The sequence below is a fragment of the Taudactylus pleione genome, unplaced genomic scaffold (assembly GCF_031769625.1).
Source record: "Taudactylus pleione unplaced genomic scaffold, aTauple2 ptg000431l, whole genome shotgun sequence".
Taxonomy (NCBI): domain Eukaryota; kingdom Metazoa; phylum Chordata; class Amphibia; order Anura; family Myobatrachidae; genus Taudactylus; species Taudactylus pleione.
Window position 1 is genome coordinate 511,767 of NW_028284833.1, and position 16,578 is coordinate 528,344.

General features: G+C 50.7%; 1 protein-coding gene across 1 annotated transcript in view; it reads left to right on the forward strand.

Moving 5' to 3' along the window:
• The window catches only part of LOC148505990 (UDP-glucose 6-dehydrogenase-like), a 34,781-nt gene that overhangs the window by 14,829 nt on the left and 3,374 nt on the right, over nucleotides 1–16,578 (forward strand). Inside the window, exons 8-10 of the mRNA XM_088447371.1 lie at nucleotides 1,961–2,100; nucleotides 5,675–5,766; nucleotides 5,856–5,966. Coding sequence (XP_088303497.1) covers nucleotides 1,961–2,100; nucleotides 5,675–5,766; nucleotides 5,856–5,966 — 343 coding nt within the window. The remainder of the gene's footprint in view (nucleotides 1–1,960; nucleotides 2,101–5,674; nucleotides 5,767–5,855; nucleotides 5,967–16,578) is intronic.

A 16,578-nucleotide genomic window follows, 5' to 3' on the forward strand; every position in this document is an offset into this window, starting at 1 on the left:
GTCGGTACTGTGACAGGAGGCATCCTGACAGCCGGCATTACATACCCATTCCCCGAAAACGTCACTTCAGTAAATTGGAAGACTGATGTCTAGTTATTGTGGGGTCTACTTGGAGAGAGATTAAGTGGACGGAGATAAATAACCAATCAGCTCCTAACTGTCATTTTTCTAACACAGCCTGTAAAGTGGCAGGAGCTGATTGGTTGGTACTTTATCACTCTCCAAGGCTTAGTACGTAGACCCCTTAGTCACTGTGCATGGATGGTAAAATGGCAGGAAAAAGCAAACTATATTTTAAGTAGAATTAAGCCTCAATTCAACTCACTTAAGTACAGTTATTTGCAAGATCATGTCTGGTTTCTATTGCTTGTTGCATTGGCTGGTCTTTATATTGAAATGTGTTAATATTAAAATGAACCTCTATATACCCCTGCCTGTACCTTCTAAAACCCTTCCTATAAACCTCTAAGGATGACGCTAATTTGCGTACGCAGTCATACCAGAAATAAAGACTTAGACGTGGAATCTGTGGTTCCAAAGCACAAGTGATATTCAGGTAAAAGTTCAGACAGTAACACGCAATTGATCAAGACACAATTTAGGCACAAAAGGAAGTTATACAGACCCCAAGTACAGTATACATACGAAGGCGCTTCCGGACCCGGAGATAGGCATCAGCAAGAGACCCCTAGTCATACAGCGTTCAGCATGAAGACTGAGAACCAGCATCCGTGCACTCATATTTATACCCCCCCAGAATAAACAGGACAATAGGGAAGTCTGTTGCTGATATCATTGGTTCCCAGGGGAGAAGCATCTGTTACAGCACATTTAGCAGGCTGGTTCAAACAGACTCTCCCTGCCTCTAACAGCTGGGGATCTTCCTCTTCACGCCCCCTGCAACATCCTAACAGCTGTTCCTAAAATATACATTTTGTTGCTTGTAGGCTCTGCGATCCATAACTCGAGAATGCATGATGCGATCTCCCCACCGATAACACCGGAACTGTAAAAAGAGTACGCATCAGTACAACTCCAAACACGACTTGTTTAGCATGGATAATACCTTAGTTATCAAATATCTTTATTTCTCAGCATTTAACTAACTGAACCAACTTAAATCATACACTTTAGAGCTTATTGAACCTTATGTGTGAATATGTAATTTGTGGGTATTCGGGGTTTGATATAAGGACGCTAGTAATTAATGGGTGAGATTTAAGTGCATAATTTCTCATACACGAAGTGAACATCCAGCAGTGTGGATTGCTGAGCATTGTAGTTCCACATGCCCTCTGTCAGCAGGCCCCCACCTGTCCTGTGTTCAAAGGAAAAAAACCTCTTTTGTTCTCCCAGACTCTTGTGTGAACTGTGAATCAAGCTGTGAAGTTGGGGCCATTCTGTCTGTGTGTGGGGCTAAGACCTGTTTAGGATTCAGACAAATCCAATTGTGTAGATCAATGCCTGGATTATATTACAATTGCCACAACTATACTTTGTCTGCATCCAGGGATTCCCAATTTGTATGTAAAAATACCCATTGTCTATTCTATTTACTTTTACTCAGGGAGCTTGTTCTTCCAGTTGCCCTTGGTAGATTAACAAAAACATTGCCATCTGTTCTTAGCTCCTGAGTTGTAACTTGAATTGACGCTGGTCACAAAATGGCGTCTTGCAGATTCTTGTTTCTAAAATGGAGTCTAGCTGCCATTTGCAAGATGGCGTCACGCACGCTTCAATTTTAAACAGATCTTGTCTCAGCCAAATATTCAGCTTCGACAAATGCAAAATAGAACTCCATAGAAACTGGAATCAGGACAATAAAACAATGCTTTATATATTTGAATATTTTTTTTACTTCTGGCCACAATAATTTGTCTGTTCTCTATATAATTAACTTGGCATATACCAGTGTATGTTAAATATAATTACCATACCGTCTCATTGCTCTGTTTCTAAGGGAATCATCAAGCATCTATGTTTGCAAGTATCTGTTGGATGAGGGTGCCCGCCTGACAATCTATGATCCAAAAGTAACGGCAGAGCAGATTATTCGGGATCTTACCCACCCAGCCATCTCTGGGGACAATCCTGAGAGAGGTAATTCACATAAACTTGCTAATGGAACCGGTTATTTTTATAAATTGCATTACAGTACTTACACCCAGTGGCCACTGTATTAAGTACACCTGCTTGTTAATGTAAATATATCATCAGCCAATCGTATGGTTCAATTATTGTTCAGGCCAAACACCAGTATAGAGAGAACAAATACGGAGTACAGATGGATACACACAAGACTAGTGGTTCTCAAACTCGGTCCTCAGGACCTCACACAGTTCACGTTTTCCAGGTCACCCAGCAGGTGCACAGGTGTGTTCATTACTCACTGATACATTTTAAAAGAGCCACAGGTGGAGTTAATTATTTCACTTGTAATTCTGTGAAGAAACCTGGAAAAAATGCACTGTTCAGGGTCCCAAGGACCAAGTTTTTGAACCTATGCACTAGACCAGTGGTTCTCAAACTCGGTCCTCAGGACCCCACACTGGTCACGTTTTCCAGGTCACCCAGCAGGTGCACAGGTGTAGTCATTACTGGCTGACACATTTTAAAAGATCCACAGGTGGAGCTAATTATTTCACTTGTGATTCTGTGAGGAGACCTGGAAAACATGCACTGTTTGGGGTCCTGAGGGCCGAGTTTGAGAAGCTGTGCACTAGACGATGTGTAGTGTGTATCGACCTCGTAAGCGACGGCACCCGGCGGGGTGCACAGGGCACCATGTACTGTACACGTATAGGTATTAATGTATTTTACTAAGTTGTATTTAAAGCAGTGTGTGCAGTTTTGAATTTGGGGAGACATGTTTGTATGTAAAGACTATGTACTTGTGAGGAATGTATAAGGTATTTTGCTATAAAAGGTAGACAAATTGCTCTTTAGACATCCTCACATAGTAAGTGTTCCAATCCAGATCAGACCCAGAAGTTCCCAGGCGCCGACGCAGGATATTCCCAACTCGGCGCCTTCACACCGGAGCAGGGTCTGCAGAGACGCGGTTTTTGCGGCGTTGAAGTGGACGCTTGGAGATGACGTCATCTCCAAGTGCCACTAAAGCAGAACAATCGGCAGGCATGTGGCACGATCCAGGTCACCCAGATTACACTGCAGGGTTTCACGGGTTATTCCCATGTTAAACCCTGCAAGTTACCTGGGTTGGATTGCCGGGTCACTCAACCCGGCAATCCAACCCTTTCCCCTTTTACACCAAGGAGCTACCCGGGTTAACCCTGAAATAACCCGGGTTTTAGCTCTGGTGTAAAAGGGGTATAAAATGCAGGTTTGGGGGAAACAAAAACAATTGGTTTGTTCTTAGGAAACTCCTAGGGGTAAATTTACTAAAGTGACAGTTTTTAGAAGTGGAGATGTTGCCCATAGCAACCAGTCAGATACTTAACATTTAACTAGCACATTCTAAAAGATAATAGCTAGAATCTGAGTGGTTGCTATGGGCAACATCTCCGCTTCTAAAAGATCTCACTTTAGTAAATTTACCCCCTACTGTAGTGTTTCCCAACCTCGGTCCTCAAGGCACACTAACAGTCCAGGTTTTAGTGATATCCATGCTTGAGCACAGATGGCTAAATTAAAATAACTTAGGTACTAATTAAGACACCTGTGTTCAAGTATGGCTATCCTTAAAACCTGGACTGTTAGTGTGCCTTGAGGACTGTGGTTGGGAACCCCTGCCCTATTGTGTGGAACTTCCTAAGAACTGAAGGTGTTAATACTGGGAAAGCCACACTGATTTGATACATAGATACTTGTATTTGAAAGGATGAATGCAATTTATCTGTGAATTTTAGATTTACATTTTAAGAGACAGTTAGGGGCAGATGTACTAAGCTCTGGAAATTGATAAAATGGAGAGTGATAAACTACCAACCAATCAGCTTCTAACTGTAAATTTTCATACACAGCCTGTAACGTGACAGTTAGGAGCTGAGTGGCTGGCAGTTTATCACTTTACAATTCATCACTTTCCAGAGTTTAGTACATCTCCCCATTATACGGTATGCTAAATCAGTTTATGTGTTTTAGGAAGCAAACTGCTTTTGGGTGGGTGATTAGAAAGGAGGAAATTGGTTAGCTCCTTTTGAAATGTTATGCTGGGCATACACGTCCAGATAAAATGTCTGTCAGACCGACAGACATTTTATCTGGTAGCCTGCCAGCTGCAGCATACACTGTGAGATTACTCACAGGGTATTTGCCCGACATCTGCGCTCCGCCCCCGGGGGAGGAGACATTTCCCTGTTCCTTCCATGGGAAGGAACACAGGAAATGTCTGTCTGTCGGCCGCGGCTGGCCATATGCTGCCCGATGTGGCCGACAGTTTACCGGTAAGTATCGCATCGGGCGGGCATGCTGGACAATCCGACATGCCCGACCGAGCAATATTTAACCCTCGGTCGCCCCCCGCAGATATCGAGCGGATCGCCCCAATAATTGTAGCGTGTATGGCCAGCTTAAGATATAATTATTTATATTTTGTGAGATAGTGGTTAAGGAACACAGGGCAGATTTACCCCGTGGTATTGTGTGTAAGAATGGGATATAAAGAGGGCATGTGAGCCCTGTGTGTGTGTGTATCTTTTGTGTGAATCTTTTTGAACATCAAGAAGGATTGTAATACTGTGAATATCTGTGTGCTGTACCCACCCCTAAAATAAGAAGATTATATTTGAAGGCTTTTTGAGCAGTAAACTCTTGCCTTTAGAACAACTTCATCTGTAACCTGTGACAACAGAATTGCGCCAAACGCTATTCCGTTCTCCGGCTCTTCAGAATTGAGCCCAGTGTCACCAAACTCGAGTCCTCTGCCAGCTACCGTTCAGAGCCTGGGCATCAGCTGACACTAATCAGGTGGTGCGACCGCAGCTCATCTACGCATATCCAGCAGAGTCGGTTCTAGGAGCCTGGGAGAAGTGGTTCCAGGTGCCAGTGTAGGAGCCTGAGTGTACATAAGAAGCGGTAACATTGTATTGTAGGAGGTTGGTGGCGGCAGCGTGTTACCAGCCCACGGCGCAGTGGGCGAAGTTAGTAACAGGCGGTTACTGACGTTAAGTGGGAATCCCTTGTACCTCAAAATCCAGTGGGGATCGAAACTAATCTGTGATCGGGTGGCAAAGCCATCCGGTCACAGTCACCTGGTCTGACGAAGTTGGCATGAACAGCCTTCATCCATGGATCCATCCCGCCTTGTGTTAATGGCTGAGACTGGTGGTGGTGTAGCTAATATTTTATTTGCACACATTAGGCTCCTTAATACCATATGAGCATCATTTAAGTACCTATGCCTGCCACAATATAGCTGCTGACCATGTGCCACAGTCTACTCCTCATCTATTGGCTGCTTCTGAGAAGTTGCTCATAGCGACCAGTTTCTACCTATCATTTTATAGAATGGATCAATGCTAGCTAAGAGCCGATTGGTTGCTATGGGCACACGTTACCCCAAGCTGGTTCAACCAACATGAGAGTTGTAGAGAAGAGTGGTCAGGTTTCTTCCAGTGGCTTCTATACTCAGGGTAGAATATAAGCCACGTTCATACAGGTTTCCTTGTAATACTGGCAGATTTACTATGCCATCTACTCTATTTCGTTACAGTGTCAAAGCTGGTGACCATCCTGGCAGAGCCATATGCTGCTTGTGAGAACACCCACGCCCTTGTTATTTGCACTGAGTGGGACCTTTTCAAGGTGAGACGTCCGACCTGAATTAAGCACTGATGTCTTCCGCTATGTCCTCGTATCTTTGCTTCATTGCTGTAATGACTTACTTTTTACAGGATCTGGACTACGAGAGACTCTATGAGAAAATGCTGAAACCGGCATTTATATTTGATGGAAGGAGGGTTTTAGACGGTCTGCATGAAAAACTACAGCATATTGGGTTCCAGGTAGGTTTTTAGGCATGTCTTTTTAGAGTGTCAGAACCTATTGCATTTAATCTCCCCCAGCACCATTGTAGTGGGAGAGGCAATTTGTAGGCTATGGGGTAAGCAAACCTGTGGCACTCCAGACTACACGTCCCAGCATGCTCTGCCACAGTCTGTTAGGTTATGCTGAAACTCTTTGGGGACATGTTGGGATGTGTAGTTCCACAGCATCTGGAGTGCCACAGTTTTGCCTGCCTCAGATGTAGGCCAATAGTGCATTAGAGCGAAAGCCTGCATGGAGACAGACTATACACACAACAGACAAAATCCTTCGGGGTACGCCACCACCCCTAATGCAATGTTAAAGTTTTCAGAGCTTGATTATAATAACTAATGCCTGTTAGATGGCTTTTTAGCACAATTCTTTCTATTAAAAGAAGTTCCTGAGTGCAAAAAGGGATCCACGTAGATCCCTCCAACACTCACTGTGAGCATGCGTGAAGTAAGGTCATACATGCGCTGTAACACTGCAGGGACAGAACCCGGCGGGGAAGGAAGGGTAAGAGAGCATATAACTAATTCCTAAAGGAGTGTAACATGAAGTACAATATAGAGGGAAGGAACATTTTTATATGGAGCATATCGGAAGCACTTTAGGACTACAGATACCTTTGAGCAGGATGTTAGCGTAGTGGTTAGCATTACTAATGACCTATCTGTGTGGAGTTTGTATGTTGTCCTTGCGTTTGCGTGGGTTCCTCCCACAGTCCAAAAACATACTGGTGGGTTCATTGGATTCTGACAAATATTGACCATAGTGTTTTAGCACTTGTATACTAGGAAATTTAGACTGTGAGCTCCAATAAACAATAACTGTATAAAATCCTGTATTCCTCCCACTGAAACACACTGTATATATGTTTTATTATTTAAAGACAGCCGGGTGTAGAGGTTTGTTGCATTTTTCACATTCCTGGACATTAAAAAAAATATGAGATATGGTAAGAACTTACCCTTGTTATCTCTATTACTACGAAGTCCATAGGGTTCCACAGGATACCTTGGGGTATAGGTGTGACGTCAGTCGCTGGGCACCATAGAGTTAAGCTTTTCAGCCTCCCAGGATGCACTAGGGTCCCCCTCCTATACTCCGCCCCCGAGCCAAGGCACCTCAGTTAGTTATCAAGCCATAGGCCGGAGGAGGAGAAGGAAGAGAGAGAAAAAAGATCTGGACACATACAAGAATCACATTCTCACCAGAGGGAGACGGAAAACCGGTGACCAGAGCAAAGCCCATCTGCAGCACAGGTGCGACAGGGCGGGAGTCCTGTGGAACCCTATGGACTTCGTAGAAATAGAGATAACAAGGGTAAGTTCTTACCATATCTCATATTTTCTACTTCAGGGTCCATAGGGTATCCACAGGATACCTTGGGGATGTCCCAAAGCAGTATCCTTCAAGGGTGGGGACGCTCCTGTGCAGAAAGGAGAATCCGCCGCCCGAAGGAAGCATCCTGAGAGGCAAAGGTGTCAAACCTGTAATACCTCATGAAGGTATGGACAGAGGACCACGTAGCAGCCTTGCAGATCTGAACTGCCGAGGCACCACGTCGAGCTGCCCACGAAGGACCCACAGACCTACTGGAATGAGCCTTCAGAGAAGGAGGGACAGGTAGGCCTTCATGAAGATAAGCTTCAGAAATAGCCATACGGATCCAGGCTGCCAAAGTTTGCTTTGAAGCAGGCCAACCCTTTTTATGGAAGCCATAGAGGACAAACAAAGCGTCCGACTTCCTAAACGAAGTGCGGTCAACATAAGTCCTTAAGGCCCGCACAACATCCAAAGAGGCCTCACCCACGGAAAGACTCGGTGAGTTAAAGGCCGGAACAACGATTTCCTCGTTAACATGAAACTGGGAAACAACTTTGGGAAGAAACTCGGGCCGAGTGCGGAGCACTGCCCTGTTCCCATGAAAAACCAAGAAAGGGGGTCTACAAGAAAGAGCCCCTAACTCAGAAACACGTCTGGCCGAAGCAATGGCCAGAAGGAAAACAGTCTTAGCTGTTAGCCATTTAAGATCCACTGAGCCCAGTGGTTCAAACGGCGGTCCTTGGAGAGCCCTCAGGACCACAGCCAAATCCCAAGGCGCCACAGGTGGAACAAAGGGCGGCTGAATGCGGAGAACACCTTGCATAAAGGTGCGCACATCCGGGATTGTAGCAATCCTACGGTGAAACCAGACAGATAGGGCCGAAACCTGTACCTTCAAATAAGCAAGGCGAAGCCCATGATCTAGTCCCGCTTGCAGGAAGGCGAGAATCCGAGACAGACGAAATTCCCGCGGTGCATAACCTCTCGGTCGACACCACTGGAAGAACGTATGCCACACGCGATGGTATATCCTCGCGGAAGACGGTTTCCGAGCTCGCAACATGGTACGCACCACAGAGCTGGAAAACCCCCGGGACCTCAGCATGGCCGTCTCAACAGCCACGCCGTCAAAGACAGCCGAGTCAGGTCCGGGTGAAGACAAGGACCCTGAGACAGAAGGTCCGGTCGTAGCGGCAACCGCAGAGGACTGTCCACGGACAGACCCTGAAGGTCTGAGAACCAGTGCCGTCTGGGCCACGCGGGAGCTATCAACAGGAGCGTCCCTCCTTCCTGTTTGAATTTCCGGATTACCCGTGGAAGAAGGGAGACCGGAGGGAACAGGTATGCGAACCGGAACGTCCACCGGACGGACAGAGCATCCACCAGAGACGCCCCTTTGTCTCTTGTGCGAGACCCGTACACCGGCAACTTGTTGTTGTGCCGGGACGCCATGAGGTCGATCTCTGGAAGACCCCACCTGTCCACCAGCAGTTGAAAAACGTCCGGGTGCAGGGACCATTCCCCCGGATGAACGTCCTGGCGACTTAGAAAGTCCGCCTCCCAATTTAGCACTCCCGGGATGAAGACCGCTGATATGGCCGGAAGATTGCGTTCCGCCCAAACCAGGATCCGAGAGACCTCTACGAGAGCCGCCCGACTGCGAGTTCCTCCTTGCCTGTTTATGTAGGCCACGGTGGTAGCGTTGTCCGACTGGACCTGCCCCGGGTGACCCTGGAGAAACCGATGTGCCTGCTGGGGAGCACTGAAGACCGCACGGAGTTCCAAGATATTTATTGGAAGCTCCGCTTCTGTCAGCGTCCACCTGCCCTGGAACAAGTGTGGACCCGAAACTGCTCCCCAGCCCCGAAGACTGGCGTCCGTTGTCAACAGGACCCAATTTGGAACCCAGAACGGACGTCCCTTGTTGAGGTGGGTCGTCTGTAACCACCACGCAAGGGACAGGCGAACCTCCGGGGTGATCATAATCGTCTGGGACTTCAGAGACTGAGGCAGCCCGTTCCACTTGGACAGGATCAGGTGCTGCAGAGGTCTGGAGTGAAACTGGGCATATTCCACCATGTCGAACACCGACACCATGGAGCCCAGTAACCTCATCGCCGAGTGTAGGGACACCCGGCGGCTGTGCAGACAACTGCGCACCCTTGACTGTAAAGCAGAGATCTTGTCCTCCGTCACGAAGATCCTTTGCTGTCCCGAGTCCAATAAGGCTCCAAGATGCAGAATCCTCCAAGCCGGGATTAGAGTGGACTTCTGCCAGTTGATTAGCCAGCCGTGCCATTGCAGCAGTGCAATGGTCAGGTCCAAGTGGCATAACAGGAGCTCTGGAGATCCCGCCACCAATAACAGGTCGTCCAAGTACGGCAACATGCGGACTCCCTGCAGCCGCAGAGAAGCCGCCATGACCGCCATCACCTTGGTGAAAACACGTGGTGCTGTCGCCAGGCCAAAAGGTAACGCCCGAAACTGGAAGTGGTCGCTGCGGATTGCAAACCTGAGGAACTGTTGATGGCGCAAAAGAATAGGGACATGCAGGTAAGCATCCTGTATGTCCAATGACACCATGTAGTCCCCAGGTTCCAACGCCAGAATGATTGACCGTAGGGTCTCCATCCGAAACTTCGGAACCCGCAAAGACTTGAGTGCTTTGAGGTTGAGAATCGGACGATACAACCCATTGGGTTTCTGTACCAAAAATAGATTTGAATAGAAACCCTGACCCCTCTGGGAGAATGGAACAGGCACTATAACTCCAGCCTGGAGCATAGTGTGCAATACCTTCCGCAGCTCCGTAGCCTTTTTCCGGTCTGATGGTAGACCCGTGGTGAAGAATCGAGCCGGGGGTCTGTGCCGGAAGGAGAGGGCGTATCCGTGGGAAACCACCTCCAGAACCCAAGTGTCTGTCGTAGTGGCCGACCAACACTGGGCGAACTGCAGCAGGCGGCCTCCCACCCTGGGATCCCCCAAAGGCAGGCCCGGACCATCAGGCCGCAGGCTTGTCATCTGGTTTGGGGGCCGGACGTCTGGTACTCCATGCCTGCTTCCGGGGCTTGGCCGATTTCTTAGGGCCAGCCTGTCGAGGAAACGACTGTGGTTTGGGCCTGCCCTGGGCCCTAGATGACCGAAAGGACGATGGTCCAGAACCAGAAGGAGCAGCGGCCGACGGGAGACAAGCCGATTTGGCTGCCGCCAGCATGGCCACAATCTTATCCAGATCCGGACCGAAGAGAACTTCTCCGGTAAACGGCAACGCCTCCAGACCCTTTTTGGAATCTGCGTCCGCCTTCCAGGATCGCAGCCACAAGGTGCGACGAGCAGCCACCGCTGCTGAAGAAATTCTAGACACCAGAGTACTAATGTCTAGGGCCGCCTCGTTGATATAAGTGGCCGAATCACGGAGATTACCAATCAACTCCGCCTGTTCGGCCGGACAGTCGGAATCAAAAGAAGCCTCTAATGAATCCGCCCAGCGCTCCATCGCTCTGGCAACCCAGCAAATGGCCATAGCCGGCCGTGCTGCCCCCCCCGCAAGGGAATAAGCGGACTTCAGGCAGATCTCCACCTTGCGGTCCGTAGCATCCTTAAGGGAGGACATAGATGGCATCGGTAATGTGGCACTACGGACAAGACGGGTCACGTGAGAATCCACCTGTGGAGGGGATTCCCACTTTGCAAAATAATTATCCGCGAACGGATAAGCCACCGCCAGGCGTCTCTGCGGCTGGTATCTTTTGACAGGCTGTTTCCACGCCTCCTCTAAATGGTCCACCAACTGACCCGAAAGAGGAAAGACTGTGGCATCGCCCTTCACATCTTTGAAAAAGGCATACTTAGATTTAGCCGCTGGGGGAACTTCGTCCTCAATCACCAAGGCTGTGCGGACCGCCCGAATAAGTCCAGGAATATATACTTTGGACTTAGCATCAGCGTCCTTAGTATGGAGAGGTTCCTGATCGTAAGGATCCAGAATCTCCCCATCATCAGACGTCCCCTCGTCATCCTCATAAGGAGCCGACAGAGACGCCACTGGCCGTTTATACGGCCGCATCACAGACTCCCCTTGCAACACATCCGACAAGTGCTGTACAGAACTCGTCAGGGAGTTAACCCATGCTGGCTCCTGAGAAACCGGGAGCGGGGAAATAGGGAGACTGTGGGGTACCACCAATTGTCGTGGGAAACCCTGCATGGGTGACGACACCACTGACTGCTGGGATAAACCCATCGGTGTAAACGCGGGCTGCGGAGCTAACTGGCCCACTAAGGCTGTAAGCGCCTGAGCGAAACAAGCCCAGGGCGGCTCCTGTACCGGTGCTGTAACCGTAAGAGGCCGCGCCATGGACAAACACTGCCGGCAAAGGCCCTCCGTGCTACCCTCCCCCTCCGCTAACGGTACTTTACACGTAGTACACTGTAGCCGGAGGGGAAAAATCACTTTCGGACATGATGGTACAAAGTATGTGACCCCTCTCACCAATTATAACTTAAATAGGCGAGAGACCACCCTGCAGCACCGCACCGCAAGGGCTTAGCAGAAAGAACAGGGACAGTAATAAAGCTGACAGTTTAGAGAAAAGTTACAGGCAGCAGCGCTAGCACAGTCACATACAATGCAAAGAAAATCAATTCCTGCACTAACAGCGCTGATCACTCAACTACGCAGACACAGGGCCTGGTAGGACACAGCGCTGCATACAGACCTGACCACAGCGGAGGAGAGGTATGCGGGGGGACCCAGACCACGATGCTTCCGTCCAGCGCTTCCAGCAGCGTTCACCATGCGCTCTGGAGAAGATGGCCGCCGAGGAGCAGAGAGGAGGCTGGTCTGGGGGAGGAGCGCTGCCACAGGACCAGTCAGCAGCATGCAGAGACGGCTGTGTGCAGCGGGGGAGGCGCCGGCTGTGAGACAGGGAAGGCGCACTCCCCTGGCATGCATTTAACCCCTGGGACACCGCAGCGCTACCGCTCTGCTGCGGTCCGCTGTCCCAGGGGGTAGTGGAAAGCGCAGGTTGGTCGCCTGGCTCCACGCTGCAGCCAGTCCCCAGGGAGCCTCCTGCCTGGGGACTTAGGACCATGTGACCAGCGGGGACTCACCGCGGGACCCCGCTGCTTACCTTTGTCCCCCTTGGATCCGGCCATGGTCCGGAACATCTGGGGTCACCGCTAGCTGTGACCCCAGATGCTCACCAGCATCCCTGGATCGGTACCGGCGGGGGTGTAGGGAAGACAGCATGGACGTCAGGACTGACTGTCCATGCTGTACATCCAGATGTGCAGCCACAGCTGCACTGAAGAAAGCTTCAGGGGCTCTTCTAGCCCCCACTCCGACAGGTGCACCCGACTCCGGCCGGGCACCAAACTAAACTGAGGTGCCTTGGCTCGGGGGCGGGGTATAGGAGGGGGACCCTAGTGCATCCTGGGAGGCTGAAAAGCTTAACTCTATGGTGCCCAGCGACTGACGTCACACCTATACCCCAAGGTATCCTGTGGACCCCCTATGGACCCTGAAGTAGAAAACAAGAGATATGGTAAGAACTTACCTTTGTTATCTCTGTTTCTACGAAGTCCATAGGGTCCACAGGGTTGACCTTGGGGGTTATAGCTGGAACAGGATCCATGGGCACCACACAGTTAAGCTTTTAGCTCCCAGGATGCACTTGGGTCCTCCTCTATACCCCGCCCCCGAGCCACAGGCACCTCAGTTGGTAAGCAGCCTAGGCCGGAGGAGAATATGGAACAGAGAGAAGGAAGACTGGAACACACAAGAAACCATACTCACAGCAATAGGAGACGGAAAACCGGTGACCAGCCACACAGCCCATTTGAAGCCAGGTGCGTCAGGGCGGGCGCCCTGTGGACCCTATGGACTTCGTATAAACAGAGATAACAAAGGTAAGTTCTTACCATATCTCTTGTTTTCTACTTCAGGGTCCATAGGGGGTCCACAGGGTTGACCTTGAGGATGTCCCAAAGCAGTTCAACTAAGGGCGGGGATGCTCCTGTGCTGAAAGGAGCACCCGGCGCCCAAAGGAAGCATCCTGAGAGGCGAAGGTGTCAAACACATAGAACCTCAAAAACGTTTGAATAGAAGACCAAGTGGCCGCCTTACACAGCTGAACAGCGGAGGCGCCACGTCTAGCAGCCCAAGAGGGACCCACAGAACGAGTGGAATGAGCCTTAACAGAGGCTGGCACAGGTAAACCCTCTTGTGCATAAGCCTCACAAATAACGGAACGAAGCCAACGGGCTAATGTTTGTTTGTTGGCAGGCCAACCCCTCTTGTGAAAACCAAAGAGGATAAACAAGGAATCAGACTTCCTAACCGAAGCCGTCCGGTCTACATAAATTATAAGCGCCCTGACCACATCTAAGGAAGTCTCACCAGCTGAAAGACCAGGGGACTGAAAAGCTGGCACAACAAGTTCCTGATTAATGTGGAACTTCGAGACCACTTTGGGCAAAAACTCAGGACGAGTGCGGAGCACCACTCTGTCCTGGTGAAAAATCAGGAAAGGAGGGCGACAGGAAAGCGCCCCCAATTCAGACACCCTCCTGGCCGAAGCAATTGCCAGGAGAAAAACCGTTTTAAATGTCAGCCACTTGAGCTCCACCGCCTCAAGAGGCTCAAACGGAGGACCCTGCAGGACCCGTAGCACCACCGCCAAGTCCCAAGGAGCCACAGGAGGCACAAAGGGAGGCTGGATCCTGAGAACACCCTGGAAAAAGGTGTGAACGTCTGGTAGTATTGCAATCCGCCGTTGAAACCACACTGACAAGGCGGACACATGAACCTTCAGAGATGCAAGGCGTAAGCCGAGATCCAATCCTGACTGAAGAAATTCCAAGATCCTAGAAACTCGGAACACCTGAGGATCATAATGTCTGGACTCACACCACTGAAAGTAAGTGTGCCACACTCTGTGATAAATCCGTGCTGAAGCAGGCTTGCGTGCCCGGAGCATGGTACCAATAACCGAACCGGAGAAGCCCCGAGACCTCAAGACGGCTGTCTCAAGAGCCACGCCGTCAAAGACAGCCGACCCAGATCCGGGTAAAGGCAGGGCCCCTGAGACAACAGGTCCCGACGCTGAGGAAGAAGGTACGGAGCGTCGATGGAGAGGCTCCTGAGATCGGAGTACCAAGGACGTCTGGGCCACCCCGGAGCTACCAGCACGAGCATGCCGCCGTCCTGCTTGAATTTCCGCAGAACCCGAGGAAGCAGGGATAGCGGAGGAAACAGATACGCCAGGTGAAACGTCCATTTCACCGACAGCGCGTCCACCAGACTTGCGCCTGCGTCTCTTGTCCTTGACCCGTAAACGGGCAACTTGTGATTGTGACGGGAGGCCATCAAGTCCAGCTCCGGCAGTCCCCACCTGTCCACGAGTAGCTGAAACACCTCTGGGTGAAGCGACCATTCCCCGGGATGCACGTCGTGACGGCTGAGGAAGTCCGCCTCCCAATTGAGGACTCCGGGGATGAAGACCGCCGAGATCGCCGGAATGTGACCCTCCGCCCAAGTCAGGATACGAGACACCTCCGACATCGCTGCCTGACTGCGAGTTCCGCCTTGGTGGTTGATATACGCCACCGTGGTGGCGTTGTCGGACTGCACCTGTACCGCCCTTCCGTGAAGAGCGGGGCCGGACGACTGCAGGGCCCTGTATACTGCCCGCAGTTCCAGGATGTTGATGGGGAGAAGTGCTTCTTCTGCTGACCAACGACCCTGAAGCGACAAAGAGCCGGTCACTGCCCCCCAACCCCGGAGACTGGCATCCGTCGTGAGCAGGACCCAGTCCGGGATCCAAAATGGGCGCCCCTCGACCAGATGAGCTGTCTGAAGCCACCAAGCCAAAGATTGCCGAACGTCCGGAGACAACACCAGCATCTGAGAGCGGATCCGGTGAGGTAACCCGTTCCATTCTGATAGAATCAGCCCCTGCAGGGGCCGGGAATGGAACTGGGCAAATTCCACCATGTCGAATGTCGACACCATGGACCCCAGAACTCTCATAGCCGAATGGACCGACAGGCGGCAACGGCTCAGGCAACTGTGTATCCGCAGCTGTAGGGAGGCGACCTTCTCCGGAGTCAGGAAGATCCTTTGCTGACGCGAATCCAGCAGGGCTCCCAAATGAACCATCCGCTGAGATGGAATCAGGGAGGACTTTTTCCAATTTATCAACCACCCGTGTGCTTGCAGGCAAGCGATCGACAGGTGGAGATGTTGAAGCAGTACCTCCGGGGAGCTCGCCAGCAACAGGAGGTCGTCCAGGTACGGCAGCAGCCGTACATTCTGGTTCTGAAGATGTGCGGCCATGACCGCCATAATCTTCGTGAACACCCTCGGTGCCGTGGAGAGACCAAAGGGTAGCGCCCGGAACTGATAGTGGTGTTGAAGGATAGCGAACCTCAGATACCGCTGGTGTGAAGATGCTATCGGAACATGGAGGTAGGCGTCCTGGATGTCCAGGGACACCATGTAATCCCCCGGTTCCATCGCCAGAATGATGGAACGTAACGTTTCCATCCTGAACTTGGGAACTCTGAGGAATCTGTTCAGAGACTTCAAGTTGAGGATAGGGCGATGAGAACCATTGGGTTTCTGCACCAGAAACAGAGACGAATAATACCCCGTCCCTCGTTGTGATAGAGGAACGGGAACAATGACCCCTGCTTTCAGCAAGGACTCTATAGCCTCCTGAACCTGTAACGCCTTGGTCCTGTCCTGAGGACTTGTGCAGAAAAACTGGTGGGGTGGTCTGTGCCGAAAAGACAGGGCGTACCCCTGGGAGACCACTTCTCGAACCCAGGCATCCGTGGTGGTATTGTGCCAGCACTGGGCAAATAGAAGAAGTCGGCCTCCCACTCTGAGGTCCCCCAGAGGGAGGCCCGTCCCATCAGGCCGCAGGTTTATCTTCCTGCTTGGAAGAAGGGCGCCGAGCACTCCAGACTTGCTTCTTGGGTTTAGAGGCAGTCTTACTCGCAGACTGTCTCGGGAAGGACTGACCTTTCGCCTTACCCTGAACCCGAAAGGAACGAAAAGCCGAACTCCGAACCTTAGCAGGCAGTGCCGCCGAAGGGAGGAAGGCCGACTTGGATTTAGCCAGGGTGTCCACTATTTTGTCCAAGTCCGGACCAAATAGTAATTCACCATTGAAAGGTAAGGCCTCCAGACCCTTCTTTGAATCAGAGTCCGCTCTGCAGGACCGCAACCACAAGGATCGGCGGCCAGACACCGCT